The sequence below is a fragment of the Misgurnus anguillicaudatus genome, chromosome 8, assembly GCF_027580225.2.
Source record: "Misgurnus anguillicaudatus chromosome 8, ASM2758022v2, whole genome shotgun sequence".
NCBI lineage: Eukaryota > Metazoa > Chordata > Actinopteri > Cypriniformes > Cobitidae > Misgurnus > Misgurnus anguillicaudatus.
In genome coordinates, this window is record NC_073344.2 from 25,167,539 (window position 1) to 25,194,141 (window position 26,603).

The 26,603-nt window shown below is 36.6% G+C and overlaps 1 protein-coding gene across 6 annotated transcripts in view; it reads right to left on the reverse strand.

Moving 5' to 3' along the window:
- Positions 1-517: 517 nt before the first annotated feature.
- tox2 (TOX high mobility group box family member 2) overlaps positions 518-26,603 on the reverse strand; it is a 121,655-nt gene continuing 95,569 nt past the window's right edge. For 4 of the 6 annotated variants that reach the window (XM_055213684.2, XM_055213679.2, XM_055213683.2 and 1 more), the window contains 6 exons: positions 23,965-24,198; positions 17,975-18,205; positions 9,062-9,142; positions 5,518-5,901; positions 2,852-2,988; positions 518-2,470 (listed from right to left, as the gene is read on the reverse strand). In XM_055213684.2, coding sequence (XP_055069659.1) covers positions 2,428-2,470; positions 2,852-2,988; positions 5,518-5,901; positions 9,062-9,142; positions 17,975-18,205; positions 23,965-24,198 — 1,110 coding nt within the window. In that variant the 3' untranslated portion in view covers positions 518-2,427. The remainder of the gene's footprint in view (positions 2,471-2,851; positions 2,989-5,517; positions 5,902-9,061; positions 9,143-17,974; positions 18,206-23,964; positions 24,199-26,603) is intronic. The other 2 variants (XM_055213686.2, XM_055213685.2) reach the window with 1 other exon arrangement.

Sequence of the window (26,603 nt, forward strand, 5' to 3'; positions counted from 1 at the left end):
CATTTCTTTTTCCATCATTGTGGGTTTTTCATAAAGGATTTATAACTCAGGTTTCTTATAATGTGTGTCATTGCACGTACAGGCAGGTTCAGTTTTCCAATTGTTCAATAATGATCTATTTGCCAATTCAATGCTGGCAGAAATGCCTGACACAATATGAATAAAACATACAAATGGAGCGAGGCGAGGCAGTTTTACTGTATAGCATCGCTTGTGAACTGCTTGTGAAAAATGAATATGGGAAATGTTATAAATATAGTTATAGCTTAAAAAGCAACAACAACAGCACAACCATCTGATGTCAGGTCAGTATAATGACACAGACCATATGGATTTAAAGAAACGTTGAACATTCAAGTTCCCTACTGTGAGATATCAAAGCCATACATCTTTCAATTTAATGTCATATTGACCACTTGACATTCAGGACTATAAGTCTAAAAATAACACATCTTATGGATCGCTTTATATTTACGCCTTTGAATGTAGTGTGCATACAAAAAAACAAACACAGAGCTCTCGTTTAACGTTTTTATTACGGACAAAAAGAAACAAAAAGGCAAAGTGACACAAAAATGACCTGGCTGGTAATGAAAGAATAAACCAGCATTCAAAAAGTAAATAAAAAATAGCAATTGTCTTCATCTTCATTAGCATCATCATCATAAAAAACAAAACAAACAACAACAACGAAAAGAACAAAACGATAGAATTCAAATATCGTAGTTATAAGCAAAACCGATCTCATTTTGTTCATAAATAGAAACCTGTTAAACATTATTAAATATTAACTGATGGGCTGATAACATTTTTAAAATAATTATCATTGCTGACTTTACAAATAAAATAACTACAATTGGCAGGTTTGTACACAAATTAAAAGTCTTAGAAGTTATTCTTTTATTCAACTAAAAAATAATATGCTACAGTAGAAAATAAAGATTCAAATAAAACGCTTGACTAAATGATCGAATGTATTTTCGTTTATTCCCACAGAACTTAAAAGATGAAATCAACACAATAAAACATCTAGCAAAAGCTACTAGAAAACTATCGACCCACTGTTGTTTAACTGTGTGCTGTAATATCTCACATCCAGAACATCATCGTTCCTCTTTACATCATCTTATATTGGTGGATTTAACCTCAGGCAAAACACATGACCCCCAAAACCTCTCCATACAGTAGGACCCGAAAATGTGCACAAGTTTGTGAATGCAGACGCGTCCGGTCGTGTGTGTGCTCGATGTCACGTGTCATTGCAAAATTAGTTTGAGAGATTTAAAGAAAAGTTTGTTAACCCGTTACTTTGTTTAAAGCTAAAGCTACCTGATCCATCTAGTTTAATAGTGCGTTGACAATCGTGAACTCACGTAAAGGTTGTTTCAGCTTAATCTGGAGATGTTTTTTTGTGTGGTCATGTTTATAACCTGAGAGTAAATTAAATGATGGTTGTGAGCACTATTGGGAAAACGTTTCGTCTGTGATGTCAGTCTGAAATCGAGGTTCCCACACGCCTGATGAAATGGAGAGCCGGGTCATGCAGTTTGTCATGGCTTTTGTCATTGATCTCTCTCTTTCTCTCAGCAGTGCACACAGATTTTAATGCAAGATTGTGTACGTGTGAAAACACTTCTGATATCACAGGCTGTTCAGCTACACAAACACATTCACCCATTCACACGCATTCACCCATTCACAAAATACCCTTTGAAATACAAATCAATGAATTATAAGTCATATTAAAGAAGAAAAAATATCTAGACTTCATCTTCCAAATCTGACCCTCAAAAAAGTGATATTTACAATCACACTGTGACAGAGCGGTAAAGACCGACAGGGTCTTTAAAATTACAAAAGAAGTTATCGGTTTTCGCTTTTTTACTTCTTTTTACTTTATATTTTTTGCCCTTTCTACCAAAAATTCACAGAGCATCGTGAGCATCGTTGTCGAAATAAAATAGCCTGTTTTCGGACAAAAAAGCGCAATGTTGCAAGCAGAAAATAAATAAAAGGACAATAAAAATGAAACCGAGACAAGTAACAGAGAATCTATGAGAAAAGTTTGTCCTCTGTTTGAATTAAAGCTCATGTTGCCCTGAGGGCCACTTTAATGGTAGTTTGCTATTTTTTTGCCATTCATTTTTGTTATATACATCTGTTTTTTTGTCTTTTTTCTGTTAACAGTATTCAGAGACAGATTGTGTGCTCCTGCAGGTCTCTGACAGAGACGCCTGTACATTATAAGTGCTCGGCAAAAATGAAAGAATCGCTAGTAGTCTCAGAACACACACACACACGCGCGCACACACACACACGCATCCCTCTAAAAACGAATGAAAAATGACACTGAGGTTAAACTGATGGTATTTGGGAGGGGTGGTTGGGACTCCCTGGTGTTGGTTCATCTGGTCTCCTTGTTTTGTTTCAAGTGAGGTAGAGCGGCTTGTCCCTGCCTATCATACTGCCACTGTAACGACAACAAAAAAACAAACAAACCTCAGGAAATCATTTGTGTTTCCATGTAAAGCCAAATATCTAACTTCTGGAATTATTTCTAGATAATATATAACCTCCATCTGTGAACACATGACACACGTGCCAATACAATCGCCACTGAGCAAAGCTATCGAATAGAAATATTGTTAATGGTATTTGTTTAATCATTTAAATTAATTATAATAAATAATGTTCACTTTTTTTAAAGGCAAACATATATACCGCACCTCCTCATGTGTTCAACAAAAATAAAAAGTTGAAATGTGTCTTATTGTTTATGTATGTTTTAAAACCACTGTACTGTAGCATTGATATAAAATATTCATGACATAAAACCACATTCACTGTTTACCTGCAGTGGTTTCCACCACATTCCCGGTTACAGTATTCGCTGTCCCAGTCCGGGTTCTGACCCCCTGGATTCGGAGCTCCTGGAGACTGAGATCCCCCCACACTTTTCTGATACTCGGACTGTAAGTGAGAAAATCCCTGAGAGAGAGAGAGATCACACATACCGTATATTACTATCAGAGATGCACCGATATATTGGCCAATAATCGGTATCGGTTGATGATAGTTTAAAAACAGCCGATATGTCCTTTCAATCAAAAGAGAACAGAAAAATTAATACATTTGAGCTCTGTGTATAGAAAATATATAAAAAAACATAACTAGTTTAATGTTCAGTATTAATGCTCATTATATGTAAGAGATAATGTATAGGCAGCCAGTTGTTATTGCAGAAATGTGATCAGGACCCAAAGCGGAGCGATAACAACCTGCTGCCTATACCTTATCCCACTTATTACACTGCTATTTACATCATAAGTAAGGGAAAGAGCATTAAATATTTTATTTGCTCATTTTTAATTAATGCAAACCTTCTGTGAGGAAAACACAGTTACTTATGGTTTTAAGATAAGACAAGAAGTTCAAATGTCACAAACACACTATTTGGTTTAATTATTTGTAAATATGATGTCATATATGTTATTAAAACACATATTTATATTTCATTTTTGTGTCATATTAAACTGTACCTGTCAAAATGATTTGCATGATTAGCATTATGGCGGATGTTATCTGAAAATTACACACCTTGGAATGTCACGAGTGGCCAATCAGAATCAAGCATTTTAGAGAGCCGTGTAATAAAAATGAATAATATTTATAAACAGGGTTCCCACACCTTAGTTAACTTCAAATTCAAGAACCTTTCAAGGACTAATACCCTCAAATTCAAGGACTAAATGTGGGGACACATTTCAAGTGAGCGCAAGGTTACATCATGTTACCTTTTAAGATACATTGTTCCTTTTGAGGGAACTCGCGCTGCATCACTGCTGTGACACTTTGGGGACGCCTCCAGGGGTAAGTGTGTCTGAATGTGTATATCAAATTCAACCAATGATGAGGCTTAATGACAAAGACAGGGTGACGCGGGAGTCAGGAAGTATATCGCTATCTGAAATATTGCCAAAGACGGCATTACAGGGACGCAGGAAGTATGGCAAGAGAGATGCAGCGTCTCGTTCCCTTCTCAGTAAAACAACAGTTACATACGTAACTCGAGATGTTTTCATGTGTCAAACACAAAACAGTTTAGCACGTGTGCTTAAAAAGTCATGAAATAGAATCAAGCACTTTCAATGACCTGTATCTTTGTACGTATATTTTCAAAAACTTCCCAGGGCCTTGAATTTCCCCCCAGATTTACAAACTTTTAAGGATTTCAAGGACCCGTGGGAACCCTGTATAAAATGTAATCTTCAGAATTTACTCAAGTTAATCTAACAACCAAACTATCTGGATCGGCATGGGCAGATATCAGTCTAAGTAATCAGCTAACATTATCGGTGGAAACATTTTATATCGGTGCATCTCTATATCATTTATAAGGCCAGACACAAAGGCAATGCTCAGGTTGTCTGTTGCAAGCGTAGGGTTCTGTGTTTTACAGCAATATTAGTACTTAAGGGCCAAAATTCTCTTTAAAAGATATCTGTTAAAGGCGGGGTGCATGATCTCTGAAAGCCAATGCTGATATTTGAAATTACTTAAACAAACACGCCCCTACCCCAATAGAATCTGGACCTTTTTTGATAGACCCGCCCCACACATACGCAACCCAGGCAACTATGTCGGTTAGTATACACGCTCCTTACTGCTGATTGGCTGCAAGTGTGTTTTGGTACTCTGCCTGACTCCCCTTTCCAAAGCGTTTTTTTTTAATTGTTAAGATTTTTTGTTAACCGGATAGCTAAATTCTAGTACACTTTATTATTCTAGTATACTAATGAAAAAAAAAAAACGAAATCTATCACATTATCTGAAATCTCAAACTGTATCATTTGTTCAGTCTTTAGATTTCTCACTCCACCAGAAATATTTTCTTTTACTGTAACTGCATGAAGGTGTTAAACACCGATGATGGTTTGGAAAATCAAACTCTCTCACTCATCTTCACACACTGCATTTGTCTTACGGTGAAGCGATGACACCTTTATAACAACACATCCTCCACCCTATTTCTCACTTTAGCTCATTTTACAGCACACTGTGGCCGCAAACAGTACGCATCTCGTGACCTATCATTCATTTACTGTATTGTTGTCTAGTTTATTTGGTAACACTTTCCACACGCTGCAAGATTTTATTTAATATGAGATCGTCCTAAATATAAACGATGAGCAAGTGAAATACTGCGTTTGTCTTCCAGGAGATTAAATGCTTATGTCTATTTTGATAAAAAATCAACTCGTCGGCAGTGAAATTATTGTGTACTGACTATACAGACAATGCTAAATGTTTTTAGGGCTTTGTTTAGAAGGAAATACTAATGCACACTGCAAAGTAATGCAAACTGCATACAGTATTCAAAGTATAAGCATGACTTTAATGTTTTCATTAAAAAAATATGGCCAGGAAAGTAAAGTCAAACACAGTGCATTATGGGATTGTACAGAGTGTACTTCAGCTTTTACTGCACCACCCCCTGAATCTAGCATGCACACTAACCTGCTGTCCTGGAGGCGGGGAGTGGAGCGAAGCCTGGAGACCCATCTGGTGAGAGATGATTGGCTGTGACTGAACCTGTTGCATGCGGATTGGCTGGTTGAGGAGGGAGCCCTGATGCAGAGAGAGCTGCTGATGAAGAGGAGGGCTGATCTGAAACGATGCCGGTGGCGAGGCACTGAGCGAGGGCAGCATGGCCGATCGGGGCAGGCCGTGTCTGGGAGCTCCTGCGGCGTAACTCTGGAGGTCTGACAGAGGGAAGGGACCGGGGCTCAGGTACGGGGAGGAGGGCTGAGGTGGGACGCTGTACAGAGAAGGATTTGGGGGCATCATGTGAGAAGGTTGGCTCGATTGAGAGCTTTTACTCTCCACTGGGTCATTGTAGCTCTGAAAGAAAAGAAACATAGCAAAGATTAGCACATTATTATTATTTTTTAAATACAAACATGTTTACTTGTGTATACATGTTTTTATTTAATATGTATTTACATTTAGTATGTCAGCCTAACACTGTGCCTAAAAAAGGTAAAGGTAGCATTTGGTAAAATAAGTTTATATTTTAGCTAGGGCTGTCAAAAGATTAATCGCGATTAATCGCATACATAATCGCATGGCATTATATGTTTGTGTAAATGTTTCTTAAATACATGCATGTGTGTCTATTTATATATACAAAATAATTACACACAGTGCACACACATATACTATTTAAAACAAACTTTTATTTTGTATGTGATTAATCGCGATTAATCTTTCGACAGCCCTAATTTTAGCTTTACACATTTATGACAACAATTGATTCATCATTTGTGATTATTTTCTTGTCTCTTATAAAAAACTTTAACATCTGTGGAAAAGTTGATCAATGATCTATGAAAGAGCAATAAAATCTTCCTCTGAATCTCAGTACTTAACATCAGCAAACGCACAAACACGTCTAGTTGTGATTTGTCAAACTGAGAGCGAGTGCTTATAGCCACGCATTGTTTCATTACAGCTGCGTATGGACGCACACATAGTAAATGGCAATATGTTTGTGAAATGTCAGCGCGTGACAGAAACTCAGTCGTGTTCATCAGCGTCACAAACTCACACCGCTTTCATACATCATCATATATTGAGCAGAAGATCCAAAGCCAAGAGGATGAAGATCTGACCAGAATGAAGAAGTCAGTGTGTGTTTATGAAAGAACATCTGCTTCTCAAACATTTCACTTTTAAATTAAACAAGTACATTTGGAGACTGTCCAGGACCTGAATATGATTCACTTTATGAAAAGATTATAAAACAGACTTCATTAAGCATCTCATATATCTTCAACTACTCTTCTTCAAGGGCCAAACTTTTACCCTTATTTTTACCTTTTATATATTTTTGCTATGTATATATATATATATATATATATATAAAATGTATATAATATATTATATATGATATAACTTATGTTGTTTTTGTTATAGTTTATATTTTAAAAAACATATTTCAAAAAAAGACGCATACTTCTTGTATTCAGTATTTTGCTTTTTTATTACTGAAAACTCAAACTTTCCTTTTTAATATTTTAAAAACAATTGCAGTTTAACATTGCAAAAGACAAATGTTAATAGTTAAACTATGAACATTGCACAAAGAAGTGCAAGTGTAAATAATCAACACATGTATTTTATAGCACTAACTACTTCTTTTGTTTATAACGGTTTAACTTTCATAAATTGTTATATTTCAGTATTCGCAACATATAGTCAGTCTTTTCTTAATGACTAAAATTGTACTTCGTGTTTTCTTTTTTAATATTTTAAAGATATATAAGCTAAAACGCCTTTGCATTGTACACTACATTCAGACACGGCTGCCAGAGTTCGCCCCCTAGTGGCAGAAATTTCAGTTTAGAAGAGAAACTCATTCCAGCGCTAGAGCCTTTAATCTACGAATATGTTTACTCCAAACAGTACTTTTTTTTTCATTTTAAAGGATTCAAGTGTTCGTGAATAAGTTAAACAAAAAAGAATGAATATTTTTTCACCTTGCACACGGTGTTTTGATCGGAATACACTTCCACAAGTTTTTTTTATGCATCCAAAGCTCAAATTGGATCTGATAATTACGCACCCACAGATGGTTGGCACCCCATGCAGCCCGTTTGAGACTCACCTTCCAGTTTATCAGCCGTAATCGGCCGTAAATACAGTGGAAAGGCGGCTTTAAAGTAACCACGCTGATTTTAAATCGGACAAAGATGACCGGCGGGCCGGAAAAAGATGACTGCCAGTTGACTAGCCCTGACATACATATCATAAACCCTCCAAACAACGTTACAGAATGAAGTTTGACATTATCTGAACAAAATATAAGTATTATAAAACTCACAGGGTTTTAAACACATCGCCATGTGGTCTGATTAAACTTCTTTTACATAATCTGAATACAATTGCGGATTATGCTAGAAAATATCAGCAGGTGCACGCACAAAACAAAATGAAACACAAACTTTAATGTCAGTCTCAAATACGCTCCGCATTCCCCAACAGCAAAACATAAATACATAAAAAACCTCATTTATGCTTCAAAAGAGTCACTTTGCTTTTATATAAGTGTAGAGGAACACTTTTCTCCATCATATTTTCCTCTTTTCAATACATGAGAGCATGTGAACACATCAATCGCAGCATCTGCCAAAAACAGATTTTATGAAATATTTAATTATACGCAATGAATGACGAGAAAGGCGTTTAATAAAAGCCTGTGAGGTTGATGAATACTGTATTCACCGCTTAATCAACGCTCTTGTTTTGGTCTGAGGAGCTGAGATGGCGAGGTAAAGAGAAAGAGAGAGAGAGAGTATTTAGCATGAAAATGCAATTTGCGTTTTTGAAAAGCGAAACAATGAAGGTAAAATTAGTGGTTTGAAATTGGCCTGTTTTATTATGCAGATGATTTAAATCTGTCAAATCGCTTTCAGAAATTCGCTATCGATTTATAGATCGCACATGCGTAATCGCATGAAACGCAGGCGGCCGCTGCAATCTAATAGATTAGCCGAACAATGGAGGGTCTGCTGAAATATGACAGAGATAAATATCACCGTAACAACATTATTCATTATATACTGTATAAGGGTTTCAAGTAATTATGTATAGTAGGGTAACCAAACACAGAATAAGAGAAAGTGGTTTGGGTTTAAATGAAAATGATTAGTTATGCATTTTTAAAACCCATATGTTACTTCTGCGAAACAACTCAAAGCTCAGCTGGTAGCAGAACAAAAGGTTATGAAAGGTTTGATCTCCAGGGATCAAACATATTGATAATATGTATAGCTTTGGAGAAAATGCAAAAATCATAAACGTATAGACTAACGTCGAAGCTTGTCTTTAAAACGTCCCGGCTTTGTGTGGCTGAAAAAATCATGTTTACATTTTTGAGTGAGTGATTCATTTAAACACACTTTTTGTTGATGGCTCTTCCCGTGAGATTTTAGTCTAATGTTTACCCCTCTAACATTACTGCTGACCCACAGATAACAGTCATGTGAACCCGTCCCGTTACCTTGGAAACCAGGCTGGCTCGGTACGCCGCCAGGGCCTTCAGGTACTCCTTCTTGGCTGCTTCTGTTTTCCTCTTATATGCCTGCGAGGGAAGGAAACACAACTGCTATTAGAGACACAAACACCACACTATTCAGCACACACTTAACCTTATCTGTGAATCTGACTAGTGTCACGTTGACAAGTCTTAAACCTTATACATCAAGTGTTCGCTGTGAAACACAAATAAGATGCATTCAGAAATGCATACATTCATATTGCAACAAAAATATGTGCTGTGTTCTCTAAAGCAGACAGCAGCGTAAACATCATCAAACACGTTTAAATATAAAGTTGCTACACGGTGTCAAAGATGAACCATTTTTGGTTGTATGGTTCTGTAAAGAACATTTCTGAAAAATATGAAAAAATTATTTGTTGAATAACATTTGACTAAATGGTTCTTCTATAGCATCGCTGTTAGGAATCTTTTGTACCATCTTTCTTTTTAAAAGCAGTTTGTTGGTCAGTTTTCTTTTTATGTGAACTACTGTGATGGCTTTTGACAGGTTTACAGTGTAACAAATCCCTTAAATTATAATTCATGAATGGCCAATATTAAGTTCACCATGTACACATTTTAAAAATAAAGCTGCTTAAAAGGTTCCTCACAGCGGCCTCGTACACACGGCATATACATTTGGTTGTCACTTCACTTTTTATTGCTTAATCCTGTTCTGTACACACACACACTTCAGTCCTTCACAGGACTTAAACTGTATTCAACCAAACTGAATAACTAGATGTTGATGAAGTATTTAAATGTGCACCATGAACATGACAGGTCTCTCTCCTGAAAAAATAAACACCTAGAAGGGGAAAAAGTCTTCTGTATGTGCGGTGCAGAAAATGACACAGGCACGAGCGTTTGCTGACTAGTGTTGCCAGATCCACAGCAAACAAGAAAAAACTACAATACACCGAAATAAATCCAAATGCTTTACCTCAAAGATCTAAATATTGGAACTGACAGCTTCTCACTTTAATAACACCAAAACTTGATCACTTTATGAGCCAAAAGCCATAAACTTTAACTCATTCACCCCCAGCCATTTTTTGAAAAGTTGCCCGCCAGAATTTTTTGTGATTTTCACAAAAGTTTCACAAAATGCCATCCAGGATTTTTTTTTCTAAAAATATATAAACATACCAATATATCAAATAAAAGAACAGATCCTCTGCTTTCAAACAAACAATGAACAAACAAACAAACAAAACGGGAAACATTTCATCCTATCTATATTTTTCTCTGTTTATAAACTCTTAAATATGGGTATTTTTCTTCAATATATTTTTTTTAGCAAAAAGCTGAGATAATTGCATTTTTTTAAGGAATTTTGTTCAGAGATCGGATTCCAAATGATTATCAAAACATAAACGCAGTGTAACATTAATAAAAAAAAATTGCTTCATTTTTTAATTAATTGGGTTTAAAAATGATCTAGTGGATTATCGCGGTATTATAGATTAGGGGAGACCGGGGTTGGTTGTCACAATTTTTACTCATGCATGAATTGCTCATCTTCAAAAAATCTTTCAGCAGTAATTACTACATGAAATGAAACTTTGGAGTCTTGGCTTTAAATGTGTATACTTTTTACTTTTCGATTGTATTGTAACAGGAAGTAATTAACCATCAAAGACACTCTGACACAATGTGACAACCAACCCCATCACGGGGTTGGTTGTCCCTATAGAGGTTCAATAGGATTTCAATGATAAATTGGGATCTGAAAAGATAATGTGTAACTTTTTATTTTTTTAAGCTAGAAACTGCAAATAAGTTTTAATATGAATCCACCCCTATGATAGTTGTTATTAATGCCCCTTATGTTTAAACAATGGGATTAAAGTGGGTGATCAGTTACTTGAATGGGCTTTATGCCCAGCTGCACTATGAACTTCGGCCAGCTCCTTGTTTCCTGTCTGCCATTGTTGGACAAACTGATTAATCCAGGTGTGTCTGATTATTGTTGTTGTGACTACTGAGGTCAGGCACACCTGGATTAATCAGTTTGTCCAATAATGGAAGACAGGAAACAAGAAGCTGGTTGAAGTTCAGGAAGTAGTGCAGCTGGGCATAAAGCCTATTGTCTACTGTGTTGAGAAATAAAAAGTGTTAAAACCTCTTTATTTAATGCTTTATTTATTTTATTTTAACAGCAAACAAAAACAAACAAACAGACAAACAGTCTTAAAAGGTCTACATGTCCAATATTCTTATGTGAAAACCAACCCCGCAAGCTATGTGACAACCATCCCCAACTGACTTCTTGACAAACACGATAAGCTAGCTGCCACACGGCTTTAACTTGATCACTAAAAGATGACTCAAAATAAAGCTACTACTTTTGGCTTTTCAATGAGTGTTTAGTTTTTGAATGACTAATATCCTACAAGATCTCAACAGTCAACACAAAAAAAAACACCAACATGAAAATTTACTCTGACCCATAAAAATAAAAAATTGTCTCCTAACCTCAATGTTTTGTGTCTGCTCAGCAAAATTTCAAGTGCAAATGAGTAAGTTATTAAAGGCTAACAAATTGATATCAAAATTGTACCACAGCGCCATGTAGTATGTCTGGAATAAGCAGTGTGACAACCAACCCGTGAGACAACCAGCCCCGGTCTCCCCTACCCTAAAAACTCATCAGGAACACGCTTTTTTCATGCAAATGATTTTCTCTTAATTGACGAGATCATTCGTCAATGGCGGGGAAAGAGTTAAGCGGCACAACGGTATGCAAGTACAAAAAAGACGAGGACCTGGCAACACTGCAAGAGAACAGAAGCAGCCTCACAAATGCGTACAACACACAACGCCAAGACAGTGGTTAATTTCAAAACATAACGATGTAATGTTATTTTGGTCAAAGATGTGAATGATAACCATCCACAACATTGCTATGGTTATCTCTGTGTCAATCATCTCATTTTCGTTAGTGAGTCCTGTTCAGTACATACATGGAATGATCATTTAGGGGATTAACTCCTGAAAGTTTACTATGTGTACAAGGCCAATATTTACAGAATCTCTCCTGAAATCACATGTATAATGTTACTTACATTCAACTATGTTGTGTCTATTTTTATTTCTTACAAAAGGAATTTAAGGAGAAACATCAGAGACAAAGTTGATACATGAAGTCATCCTGAGCTATATGTTTGTAAGCGATAGTTTTTCTCTGGACATGAGGTACAGTATTAACACTTTACCATCTATGGTTTTAATACCTAAACAACTATAATCAAACAGACTGAGAGAAATCTAAATGCATCACTTAAAGTAGGAGAGAGCGAGGCACAAAGTAACGCTTTTTTGGCTTTGTCTCTATCATCAAAAAATATTTCAGTAAGATGAATAATTTATTTACACAATCATTACACACATCTCTGCTACAAATGAACACTTAAAGTTTGTAGTATTGACATTGTTTTCATTTCATTATCATTGTATACCTGAGGCTTCACTGTGTTACAACTAACCCTGCTGTGTAAAAATGTTTTCAATCCCAGCTATGTTTTAGGTAACAAGACAGCAGTTAAAATAATATAAGATTGGATTTGGCGATTTACACAACAAACATAGAAATAAAATAAAAAAACAAGATGAAGAAATTTACTTTCATGCCTCCAAAACACTCTTTGTTCAATATCTTAACCAAAACACATCAAAACTTTTTCCTAATTCATAGAAGATCTTCTGACAGTAAGAGAAACAGTTTGCTCAGCCCTGTATTAATATGTAAAGTAGTCGTTTTACAATTACCCCTGCGTTAGTTCACCCCTACACATACAAACCCAAACTATATTCACAGCTATTAAACATATGGATAGATCGCTTTCAACATGAAATCCACCATCTCCAGTAAACACAAACACAGTCATAGTTAGTTTGTGTAGCGGTGATCTTTAACTATCGAACGAGATGCCGTTACTCTTTGTCGTAATGAACTCCCGAGGAGAAGCCTAGCAGCTTTAGTCTCAAATTAATTTAACCTCACTAATGAGTGGCCTTAACACGCAGCGCCTTTTAAATAAATTAGCATGCCTGAGGATTTCTAATTATTCTAAAGTGAGCAGATTCATTAGCAATTGAAGCCGTCGGAGAGGAGCGCGGCGCTATGAATTAAGAGCAACAGGCGTGTTGGTGCCAAAGAGCATGTGTTACTAATCTTAATCACCACACGTCGCTCGCTCGCCCCACGCAGAATTAACTCTAATTGTAACCTAATGAAATGTTCTTGTTTGATAACCTGTTAATTACCGCAAACAATAACTGCTGAAACCAGCTGACATGAGGAGTTATACAACGCTTTAGGACAGATGTCTGTAAAGGTAACGGTGAGAGATAACATGGGACGGTAACAGGATAAACATTCAGGTTTAAATCAACACACATTGAGTTTGATGTTTTATTATCTATGCCAGCAACATTTTGTTCATTCAAATAATGTTTAATGCTCTAAATAATCTCTAAATTTGGGGTGAAATACACCTGTCCATGTTATAGACAGGTGTCAGCTACAGTATATAGTTTACACACCAAACACAACGTGACGTGGGCGCGTAACCTCGATTGAGATGATAGTCCAAAATCTTTTCCGGCTGACTAATTTCTACTGGTTTATCATACCAACCAGTTTATTGCCCACTTCTATCTGCGACCTACACTGCAAAAAATGATTTTCAAGAAAAAATGTTTCTTAAATTCTTAAATTAAGATGCTTTTTCTTGATGAGGAAAATGATCCTAGAAAATAAGTTTTTTTTTTAGACCAAGAATATAAAATTTAAGTGATTTTGTGCATAAAACAAGCAAAAAATCTGCCAATGGGGTAAGCAAAAAATCTTGAACAGTTTTTTAAACACTAAATTCAAGAAAAAAATCAAGAAAAATTTGCCTATACCCCATTGGCATTTTTTTCCTTCTTTGAATTTATTATGCACAAAATCAATTAAATTTGATATTTTTGGTCTAAAAACTAGACTTATTTTCTTGGGTCATTTTGCTCATCAAGGAAAAGCATCTTAATTTAAGAATTTTTTGATATTTTTACTGAAAACAAGACAAAAATACTAAGAATTGTTTTTCTTGAAAATCATTTTTTTGCAGTGTATGCTATATGCATAACAAGTCACTTGCAGATGCAAGAGAGCCATACAAACAATTATACAATATAAACTGCAAAAAATTACTTTCTTACTGTCTTGTTTTCAGTAGAAATATTAGACAAAAAGAATCTAATTAATGAATTTGTGCTTCAGGCCAAAAAATCAGCCAATGGGGTAAGACATTTTTTTCTTGAATTAAGATGAAGAAAGAATTGAAGATTGATTTCTTTTCTTAACCCATTGGCTGATTTTTTCTTGTTTTAAGCACAAATTCGCTTAAATGTTATATGTTTTGTAAGGGTTCGGAAATTTCCCTTAATTTCAAATCCCAATGTTGACAAGTACACTGTAAAAAAATTCAGCATAAAGTTAAAACAACTTGGTTTTGCAAGTCAATTCAACCTACTATTTTAAAGGGGCCATGTCACAATAACTTTTTAATATGTCAAATAAATCTTTGGTGTGCCCAGAGTACAAATGTGAAGTTTTAGCTCAAAATACCATATAGATAAGTTATTATAACAATTTAAAATTGTCACTTTGTAGGTGTGTGCAAAAATATGCTGTTTTGGGTGTGTCCTTTAAAATGCAAATGAGCTGATAATCCAAACACTGATCACAATGATGGTGGTTTGATGAAATTCAATTCTGCTGTCAATTATTTTCTCTCTCTCTTTCTCTCTCTCTCTCTCTTTGCACTAAATGGCAGTGTTGTGGTTGGATAGTGCAGAATAAGGGGTGGTATTATTATAATGAGAGCTCCTTATGACATCACAAGGAGAGACAAATTTCAATGACCTAATTTTTCACATGCTTGCAGATAATGGTTTACCAAAACTAAGTTACTGGGCTAATCTTTTTCACTTTTTCTGGGTTAATAGAAGCACTTGGAACCCAATTAAAGCACTTAAAAGTAAAGTCAGATTTTCATGCCATGGCCCCTTTAAGTTTTGGCTTGTGATAATTCAAGTTGAAATTGTTTAAGTTAAAGTAACACAAAAATATATGCTGATTTGACAAAAATGCTGAATATTTTTACAGTGTATGTGTTTGATCGAAGGAAAACCGGCAACAACGATGACCTACATTACATACGTAGCAAAGCCTGCACCCAGCATTGCCGCTGATATACGACCTTTTCTAATGCCGTCGCCTTTTCCTTTCCTGGATTTATTTTGGACAGCAAAAGATAAAACGAGTCTATCATTCAGGCGCAGAAAAAGGATGAATAATTTGTAGTAACATTTTAATGTCTTAAGTGTTAACGTTAGCCCTAATTTGTTTTAATGGACACTTTCTTAATATAACCATTATTTTTTTTCCTATAACGTAATGCATTACAAAAAGTAATTCAGCCTTTATCAGCGTTTTAATAAGGATGGAAATAAAAGTGTGCATGTGAATAAAAGTAATGGTTATCAAGTAAATACACAAAAAATCATTAAATTACACCTTCACTAAATTGATAAACACTGTGGCTTTAAAAGTTTGTTTATAGGTTAAGCCAATTAAAATAAAAGTCTTTTTGAAAATATTTTAACAATAAATTGTAGGAGAAACTTTTTCTTTATTTGTCCATTTCTTCAGGCCTATTTCTTAAATTTTCTCTCTTTTAAGATCTTCCAAATGTCAGCAACTTTTGTATGATAAGTCCCTGTGTGTTCAAAATATAAAAGGACAGTTAAAAATAAAAGTACTGAAATTATGTTATCAAATGTTTTGCACAGTTTGTGTGTGTGTGTGTGCCATCTAATATGCTATTCCTACATCCCAAACACAGCTACAGTTAATACAATTGATATTATTTATGTTATATTTATAAATAATCAAGCACTGACAATAGTCAGTTGGTTTGGGGGCACCAAGGGTCCCCCAAATAAAATTCTGCTTAGGGCCCCATAAAGGTTTTGGCCGGCCCAGCTACACCCACAAAATGAGAAATATCCAAACATCTGAAATATATCGAATGCTGAAAATAGATAAGAAAATGCATGCATGAACATCTACACCTTTTAGGGACTGTAAACCAGTGCTTAACAATCAGGGTGTGACTGGAAGTGTTTTTTTAACTAGTATATAAATGTTAGTGAATGAGAGGTTATACCAGTGGTGAAGTGGGTGAGCTAAAATGATGCCCGTTCTGTCACCGTGGTTCTACATCATTTCACATATTCATCATTGATATGAGTGACGGGCCAGGGCCATCGCTTAAAGAAATGACTGGAGCAGAAGTCTATCAATCATCCACTAATGGGCCTATCAGAGGCTTTCTGCAAGCAAGACTGTCCATACAAGATGTGTAATGTTTTGCTATCTTCCTTAAAGTCCCCCTGTGGTGAAAATTAGGGTTTTGTTTATATGTCTATGTGGTGTTTTTAATATGCTTTAATATGCACACACATGTTAAATGAGTTCGAGCCATAGATATTAAGAATGGATGCAGCATAGACTCGACACTAAAACGATTGCAGCACTGCTGCTTCAGCTTAAGTGTGAATGTGTGAATGCTCTAACATGTTAACATCAGTGCTTTTGCAAATGCCCAGTTCACATATGCACTGTGAAACCGGACACAGTCAATGTAGCATCTATAAACATGTAGATCTATGGTCCGAGCTGGTGCTATTGAGTGGAGGTGGGGACTAATTAGCATATTCATAGATCCACATACTTAATTCTAACCCCAACCCTAAATCCAAGTCTTAACCCTCAAACAGCCCTTTAAAGGGGTGCCAGAAAGTGAGGGCCGGCCAAAATGTCCTCACTTTACTCTCCTTGTCCTCACTTCGATGGTCTTACAAAAAATTGGTTCTCACAAAGATAGCTGTACACACACACACACACACACACACACACACACATGATAAAATGTATAAATTAAATGCACTGTAAGTCACTTTGTTTGCCAAATGCATAAATGTAAATGAAAAGTCTCTATCCGATGTCAAAAAGCATTTCCCTGCTAAAACAACAGACATTACTTCCTAGGGATGAAGTTTATTTTTCACACTATAGCTAAAGAATGAACAAATTCTCAACAAAAACAAACAAGAGATTGGGCTTTAAAGCCTATATGGATACCTTCCAGTGGACGAAGGGTTAAAACGCACAAACAATAACATTTGGGAGAGCAGATGTCCTTGAGGGGGAATTGAAGGGCGCTGGGTGATGGCTAATCTCGTATTCTCAGCATGATCGAATCACCAGGCAACAGATATAAATAAAAAGAGCTCTGGAAATGAGGAATTCACATTCAAGGGTGTCAGCGGCAAAATGAAGATTCATGGTGAAGAGGAGAGAGTGAAGCAGGCAAAAATTAACTGCAAATAAAAGGACACAGCGGTGAGAAAGAGAGAGAGAGAGAAATATCAGGTGGTGCAGGGGTGAGCGAGCCGTACTCTGTCATGGAGGCAGGTGGCTCTTATTTGACATGCAATAGCTGCCGTGTGTTATAGAAGATATTCTAAAAATAATGCGGCCATCACACACACACACACACACACACACACACACACACACACACACACACACACACTTTGAGTTCATACAAAGCTCATTACTGACACACAACCATATGTGTGAACACAAACAAATAAAGATATATTTATAATTTACTGACAATGACACAAAGAAACCACGAATATCCGTCTGTCTGTTTGTCGGTCTATGCATGGAAATATCTTGAATGGAAATGCTTTATTTTGCAGTGCTACAACAGATCAATGAGATGTTTTTTGACTAAAAGAGGTTTAACTGACTTGTTTCTGTTCTTCTCCCAGACTGTCCCACATTGATGCCACGATCTTGGAAACATCTCCAAAGGTTGCGTTGGGATTTTGGCCTTTAATGGCAGCCTGTGTGTCCCTGAAGAACAGTGCGTATGCCGACACGGGCTTCTGTGGTTCATTGGGGTCCTTCTTCTTCTTCTTCTTCTGAGGTTTGGGTTTGGGCTTCATCATGTCAGAGGAAGGCCTCTTCTCACCCGTAATCTGAAGGGAAAAATCACATAAACATTAGCTGCTTGAAAAGCACTGGCTTTAATTTTTTTATGTAGTTCCTTGAAATGTCACACTATAGTAACTGTTTTTAGATTATCTGAAAAAAATAAGTGTTGTTTGTATAAACTTCAACAATGTCAGGGTGCTCTGTCTGGTTGCCATAGAGTTGCTATACAAGATTCTGTGAGGTTTACATGGTGTTGTTATACAGTGTTCTGTGTGGTTGCCATGGTGTTGCTATACAGTGTTCTGTGTGATTGACATGGTGTTGCTATACAGTGTTCTGTGTGCTTGACATGGTGTTGCTATACAGTGTTCTATGTGGTTGCCATGGTGTGGCTATACAGTGTTCTGTGTGATTGACATGGTGTTGCTATACAGTGTTCTATGTGGTTGCCATGGTGTGGCTATACAGTGTTCTGTGTGATTGACATGGTGTTGCTATACACTGTTCTGTGTGCTTGACATAGTGTTGCTATACAGTGTTCTATGTGGTTGCCATGGTGTGGCTATACACTGTTCTGTGTGCTTGACATAGTGTTGCTATACAGTGTTCTATGTGGTTGCCATGGTGTGGCTTTACAGTGTTCTGTGTGATTGACATGGTGTTGCTATACAGTGTTCTATGTGGTTGCCATGGTGTGGCTTTACAGTGTTCTGTGTGATTGACATGGTGTTGCTATACAGTGTTCTATGTGGTTGCCATGGTGTGGCTATACACTGTTCTGTGTGCTTGACATAGTGTTGCTATACAGTGTTCTATGTGGTTGCCATGGTGTGGCTTTACAGTGTTCTCTGTGCTTGACATAGTGTTGCTATACAGTGTTCTATGTGGTTGCCATGGCGTTGCTATACAGTGTTCTGTGTGCTTGACATAGTGTTGCTATACAGTGTTCTATGTGGTTGCCATGGTGTGGCTATACACTGTTCTGTGTGCTTGACATAGTGTTGCTATACAGTGTTCTATGTGGTTGCCATGGTGTGGCTATACAGTGTTCTGTGTGATTGACATGGTGTTGCTATACAGTGTTCTGTGTGGTTGACATGGTGTGGCTATACAGTGTTCTGTGTGATTGACATGGTGTTGCTATACACTGTTCTGTGTGCTTGACATAGTGTTGCTATACAGTGTTCTATGTGGTTGCCATGGTGTGGCTATACAGTGTTCTGTGTGGCTGACATGGTGTTGCTATACAGTGTTCTGTGTGATTGACATGGTGTTGCTATACAGTGTTCTGTGTGGTTGACATGGTGTGGCTATACAGTGTTCTGTGTGATTGACATGGTGTTGCTATACACTGTTCTGTGTGCTTGACATAGTGTTGCTATACAGTGTTCTGTGTGCTTGACATAGTGTTGCTATACAGTGTTCTATGTGGTTGCCATGGTGTGGCGATACAGTGTTCTGTGTGATTGACATGGTGTTGCTATACACTGTTCTCTGTGCTTGACATAGTGTTGCTATACAGTGTTCTATGTGGTTGCCATGGCGTTGCTATACAGTGTTCTGTGTGGCTGACATGGCGTTGCTATACAGTGTTCTGTGTGGTTGCCATGGCATTGCTGTACAGTGTTCTGTGTGGCTGACATGGTGTTGCTATACAGTGTTCTGCATGATATACCTGGTGTTGCTATACAGTGTTCTGTGTGGTTGACAGGATGTTGCTATACACTGTTCTGTGTGGTTGCCATGGTGTTGCTATACAGTGTTCTGTGTGGTTGCCATGGTGTTGCTATACAGTGTTTTGTGTGGTTGACATAGTGTTGCTATACAGTGTTCTGCGTGATTGACATGGTGTTGTTATACAGTGTTCTGTGTGGTTACATGGTGTTGCTATACAGTGTTCTGTGTGGTTGACATAGTGTTGCTATACAGTGTTCTGTGCGATTGACATGGTGTTGCTATACAGTGTGCTGTGTGGTTGACATGGTGTTGCTATACAGTGTTCTGTGTTTTTTACACCGTGTTGCTATACAGTGTTCTGTGTGATTGACATGGTGTTGCTATACAGTGTTCTGTGTGATTGACATGGTGTTGCTATGCGGTGTGCTGTGTGGTTGACATGGTGTTGCTATACGGTGTTCTGTGTGGTTGCCATGGTGTTGCTATACAGTGTTATGTGTGGTTGCTATGGCATTGCTATACAGTGCTCTGTGTGGTTGACATGGTGTTGCTATACAGTGTTCTGTGTGGTTGCCATGGTGTTGCTATAGTGTTCTGTGTGGTTGCCATGGTGTTGCTATACAGTGTTCTGCGTGATTGACATGGTGTTGCTATACAGTGTTCTGTGTGGTTGACAGGGTGTTGCTATACAGTGTTCTGCGTTGTTGCCATGGTGTTGCTATACAGTGTTCTGCGTTGTTGCCATGGTGTTGCTATACAGTGTTCTGTGTGGTTGACATGGTGTTGCTATACCGTGTTCTGTGTGGTTGCCATAGTGTTTTGCTATAAAGAGTTATGTGTGGTTGCTATGGCATTGCTATACAGTGTTCTGTGTGGTTGCCATGGTGTTATTATACAGGTACAGTGCTCTTGTTACTGGCCCATTTCAAAAGACCAAATCTCTCTTTAGGTTCAGTTTCTTTAAAAAACCAGAAAATAAACTAAAATCAAAAGATGAAATACGAGTGTACTCGGTTAAGACTTCGAATGCTTCCTTCTTATGTATCCCAGCATGCACTGCTGTTTAATGTGCGTGCTTGGCTATGCAAATGCAAGTTTTATCTGCAAACACAATGAAATAAAAATGGGACGCTTTTAGTCAAGCCGTGGCTATGTAATCTGCTGTGACAGCTCATGGACTCTTCAGAGCTGAAAAACACTGTGCTCAAATTGATTTCTTAATGCAGAGAGTCGATGTTAATATCCAGCCTAAATCAGTGCTGTATCATCACATGTTTGATGCACATTAATATTTGCTGCTTCATCTAAAACTGCAGCTGTTCATTTGAAAAAAAAATCATTAAATGAGTGGAAATGAACATCGAGATAAAGAGAGACAAAAAGGATATTAAGACAGAAGAACAAAAACATGTTTATAATGAAGAGGACAGAGAATGTTAAAGAGTGAAAGAGGTTTCTAGGTCAGATTTAAATGGTTAGATAACACTGTTCTGTTCTCACTCATCAGCATATTCAATGTACTGAAAACAAAACTCATTTCAAGAAAGATGAAAAGTGAAATGTTCGCTGATGCAGCATTAAAACTTTACTTTCCATTTATGTTTCATTTTACTGTACAGTCGTTCAGAATATCATCATCATACAGTAAGAACTGAGCAAAATGAGTCAAGAGTTTAAAGTGTTCAGTCCTGTTGTGTTTCAAGCTTTATTCTCTACATCAAACTGTGGGTCGCACAGTGGAATAAGGTTGGCTGAGCAAAATCACTTGGCTTTAGCGGTAAAAGACACTAAAACAATATAGTCTAATGACAAGATTTTAATATGATACACCATAAGGTATTTTTATATCACAAGCAAACTTACATTTCATGAATAAAATGACAAGGGAAATAAAAACTACTCATTTAAAAATGTTATGTTTATGTTGGTGGGACCCGGCAAAGATTTTACATATTTAAATGGTTTGCAAAATGAAAAGGCTGTACATTAACCTGAATGGATTTTCTATGTTTTTATGTACTTGTCTTCATATTAAAATGTGGATCTTATACCGTATGTGCATACATGCACATGTGTTTGTATCTGTGAGCACAGCTGTATGTTTATAAACTCAAGACTCCCAGATCCAATTAAAGTGCACAAACACACAGAGACACACACACACACACACACATGAATGCATACAGTATATACACTACATATATTAACTACACACATGCACAACATCAGCAAATGCTCTCAAGAAATGAATTGGAAACTCGCCACTAAATGTCCCGCTTTAGATTTATAGACTTTAAATTCATTAAGTGTAAACACACATATGCTCCCCATGAGTGCGCAATGCATTCCAGAGGAAAATTAAACGTAAGATGGATGTGTTTATGTCCTTATAAGAGACTTAGATGCTTAAATACATACACACACTAATGCATAACAGACATCTGAATCTGTTTGTTTGTTTGCATATACCTTTGAGAATGAAATGTGCTAATTGTTTCTATTATTCAGAGCGCATTATTATTAAAGTCCACTGGGACTGAATACCATCTGACAGAAACACTTCTCACTTATTTCGACTGGAACAGACGGCACTTTAAATCAACTCGCCGCAGGTATAATTGCGTCGGACTCTGCGCTGTATTAGGCCGGACCGTCCGTAAGCCGGCTGCAGAACAATGCAATTTAAACATCATGTAAGTTAATTCACTCTTTGTATTCTTCAATCCAATTAAGCATGCAGCGCTGCGATAATGAGGGATTTCGAGCTGCCCGCGCATAACATGCAACATTCAAATTAAATTCAAACTGACACTTCCAATAAAAGCAGAGGATGACAGACAAGCAGAAGTAATTGCTTTTCTGGGACAATGAGAGAGAGAGAGAGAGAGAGAGAGAGAGAGAGAGAGAGAGAGAGAAAGAGAGAGAGAGAGAGAGAGAGAGAGAGAGAGAGTCTGCCAGCAAATGGCTCTGTGAACAAAAGCCGTCAGTATGTGAAGTTAAAATGCCGAGATTTGTAAACAGCATTGAGGCATACAGAAAAATCAATCTTGAGAAACTATTTAACAACAGTAATTGCTTTCAAATAAAGAGGAAGATTTATTATTCTCAAAGTTATTTGAGGCCATATATGTTTATTTATCGACAGCAACAGTTCTACCTCATAGAGATGACATATGCTGCTCTTAACTTCAATTCGACTTAATCAAAGTAGAACTACATTACCCATAAACCTACAGTGCCATCCAGAAGGTCACGGTTACCATGGAAACGAACGGTTATTAGTGACCTCCCACTCCCATGAAGCATTGCAAATAACACTAGAAAGTTACTCTTTAGTAGGGCTGCATATCGATTAATTGCAACTAATCGTTTGCAGAATAAAAGTTTTTGTTTACAGCATGTGTGTGTGTGTGTGTGCATGCTTATATATATTTAAGAAATATGTAGTGCTGGGCAAAGATTAATCGCGATTAATCACGATTAATCACATACAAAATAAAAGTGATTTTTTGCATAATATATGAGTGTGTGCTGTTTGTAATTTTTATGTATATATACAGACATATTCATGTATGTATTTATGAAACATTTACATGTGTATATATTTATATATATTCTATATTATTATTATTATTATTATAAAAAAACGGTATATATAAATTAAAAAAATCTAAAATGTTTATATGTATGGGTGTGTGTTTAAATATACATAATTATTACATGCAGTACACACACACACACGCACACACATATATTATGCAAAAATGCACTATTTTGTTTGCGATTAATTGCGATTAATCTTTGCCTAGCACTATTGCATATATATTTCTATATATGTTATATTATCTATAAATATAAATACTTAATATATAAATATGTATGTGTGTGAATTTATATATACATAATTATTATACATACACACACACATGATGTAAACAAAAACTTTTATTCTTTTTTAATGATTAGTTGCGATTAATCGTTATGCAGCCCTACTCTTTAGTATACTTCTGTATACTTGTTTTACGATGTACTCTTACTGTTGTGCAGTAAGCTTTACTGTTACATGAACCTAATGGTTCCTTCAGATGTCAGCGTGAAGTTAGTCGAGGAAACTGACTTCCTGTACCTTTGAGTGGTACTTTGCTTCCTCTTCCTGGGCGGAGCTTGAGGGGGAGGGCGTGGCTGACTGACTTCCTGATGATGATGGGGAACCGTGGGTAAAGGAGCCTTGACCAATCTGAGAGCTGAGCTGTGAGAGGGCGCTCATGGGGTGGGGCAGTATCCGGGCAGATCTGTTTAGCATGGGGCTGTGATGGGCACGGGGGTAATGACTGCCAGATTGCCCCGTAAACGCCGGCATCTAAGGGTGAGAGAAGAAGACCACACTTTACTCGATGTAATTTTGAAAATAAATAACCAATTGAGCCAGATTTCGTTTTTTAAGATTAGTGTTATTTGTGGTGGAAAGATTCTAGTTTCTTCTTTCACCCCTTGAAGCGACGGTCTGATAATACAGTAGACGAGCAAACTAATTTGATCATTTTTTTCTTATATAAGAAACTAATGTTCACTTACTAGTTTGAATCCCCATAACTCAGCTGTCTCCATTCCACTTCTTACAATCCAACCACATATACTTACCATTAAACATCTATTGCTTGAAAGCTAAAACTGACTAACATGACAAAAAGATTGGTGTGAGATCTTGATCAGCATCCAGTTACAGTAAGTCATCAACCACAAGTCTTTCTGCATGAATATCAAAGCTTCTTCACAAAGCCACAACACCATCGGTATTCGACCCGGAACCATCCAGAATCAACCGCAGTAATTCAACCACATAAGACCTTCACATAAAGTCAAGAAACAACCTGTACACAAACATTTATTAAGCAAATAACCAGACTGTATATAAAGTAAATGCACTCTATGATAGATTTTATGCAAATAAAATAACACGCACTGTACGTACAGCCAACAAATTTTATTTCCCAATGTGATTTACATAAAGCAATTTCACATCTTTTAAAGATTCAAAAGACTACCATAACCCGATACAACTTAAATATGAGAAAATGTTTGAGAGAAATGACAATGGGTTATTCACATTCGTAAAATTCATCACAGTTAATAAAATAAAGATACAGGTAAAATTGGTAACACTTTACAATAAAGTTGTATTTGTGAAGTAAGGAATAATTGACGATGGGCCGTTGAATTATAAGAAAATAATGCACACCCAAGGTGGTAATGCGGCACGAAGCGGAGTTACACCGTTACACCGCAGGTGTGCATGATTTTTTTATAATTCAATGGCCCATCGTCAATTATTCTACTTATACTACAGTTACCAAAAACATGTGGTGCCTATTTTTAAGACATTTTAAAGGTTAGGTGTGCGGTTATTGAAAAATAATCAACACCCATGAATATCTCAGCCAATCAGAATAAAGCATTCACCAGCCCTGTGATATAACATTAATAAATGCATTAGCTACATGAACTAGCAATGAGTAAAACCTCTACAGCATTTATTCATCTTAATTTAAGGGGCGTTTTCCCAGACAAGGTTAATCATAGTCCCAGACTAAAATGCATGTTTGAGCTGTCGTAAGTTAAAAACATCTTGCACTGACGAATCTTAACATATATTAATGCCATTGTTTTGTCTCGAGCTGTTTGTAAAAAATGATTAAATGTGGTAATAAATCTAAGGCCTAGTCTTGAATTAATCTAAACCATGTCCAGGAAACTGCCCCTTAAAGTATTTACTAATACATTTATTAAATCAAAAGTTGTAACTGTTAACATTAGTTAATGCACTAACATTTGCAAAGATGAATAAATACCGAAAAAATGATATTGTAACTTCTTGTTAGCTAATGCATTAACAAATACAATGTTATTGTAAAGTGTTACTGTATAATGTAGCTTCACAAGACGAAATCAATTGCGTAATTTGCTATAAACTTGCGATCCTTGTTTCTTTTAAAACACAACATCGTCTGAATCTCTGAACTAAAGCAAACTTAACTCTTTTTTTAATATATTTTACCATGTTTCTTTTTTATTGCTGCCATTCAAAAGCATCTCATCAGGAGATGCGAGCGGATGTCGGCAGCAGAATAGATCTATTCATTTACACATGAATAGGAATACTTAGCCAAGGACAAATCAAAAGGAGAAAGAAAGAGATGAAAGAAGTTGATGAACTAGCATTTATTAGCAGCGTGCAACTGAATTAAACATTGCATATCATCTGCGTGCTTTAATAATGATTCATGAAGTCCGGGCCGAGCGGCTCACGGTAAACATTACAGTATAGGCTATGATCTTTGCGAGAGCTTGTAATGGTGCTAATTAACCTCTCAAGACATCGCTAACAGAGGAAATTGAACAAGAAACGACTGCAGAGAGAGAAATCTTAGCAGCGAAACACAAGTACATATGTTTAATATGTAGCGTGCACTCTAGGACATCCATCTATGTGCAAATAGTAACAAAAGGCTTCACTCGTCCCCACCAAAACACAACCTACCTCCCACCTCAAATCAAATTTCAGCAACACCATTAGTTCAATTTTCAAATGCAGCAGAATAGCTTTAATGTCGGAGAGCGAGCGACAGAGAATCCATTAATTTTCCATTTTCCGTGGAGTTGCTCTTTAAGGGCTTTCACAAACCAAGAAGCATTGAAAAACCAATTAATCAAACATGAATGGCCTATCATAGCGACGGCAACCCCATTTCCATAGCAACCGCTGCC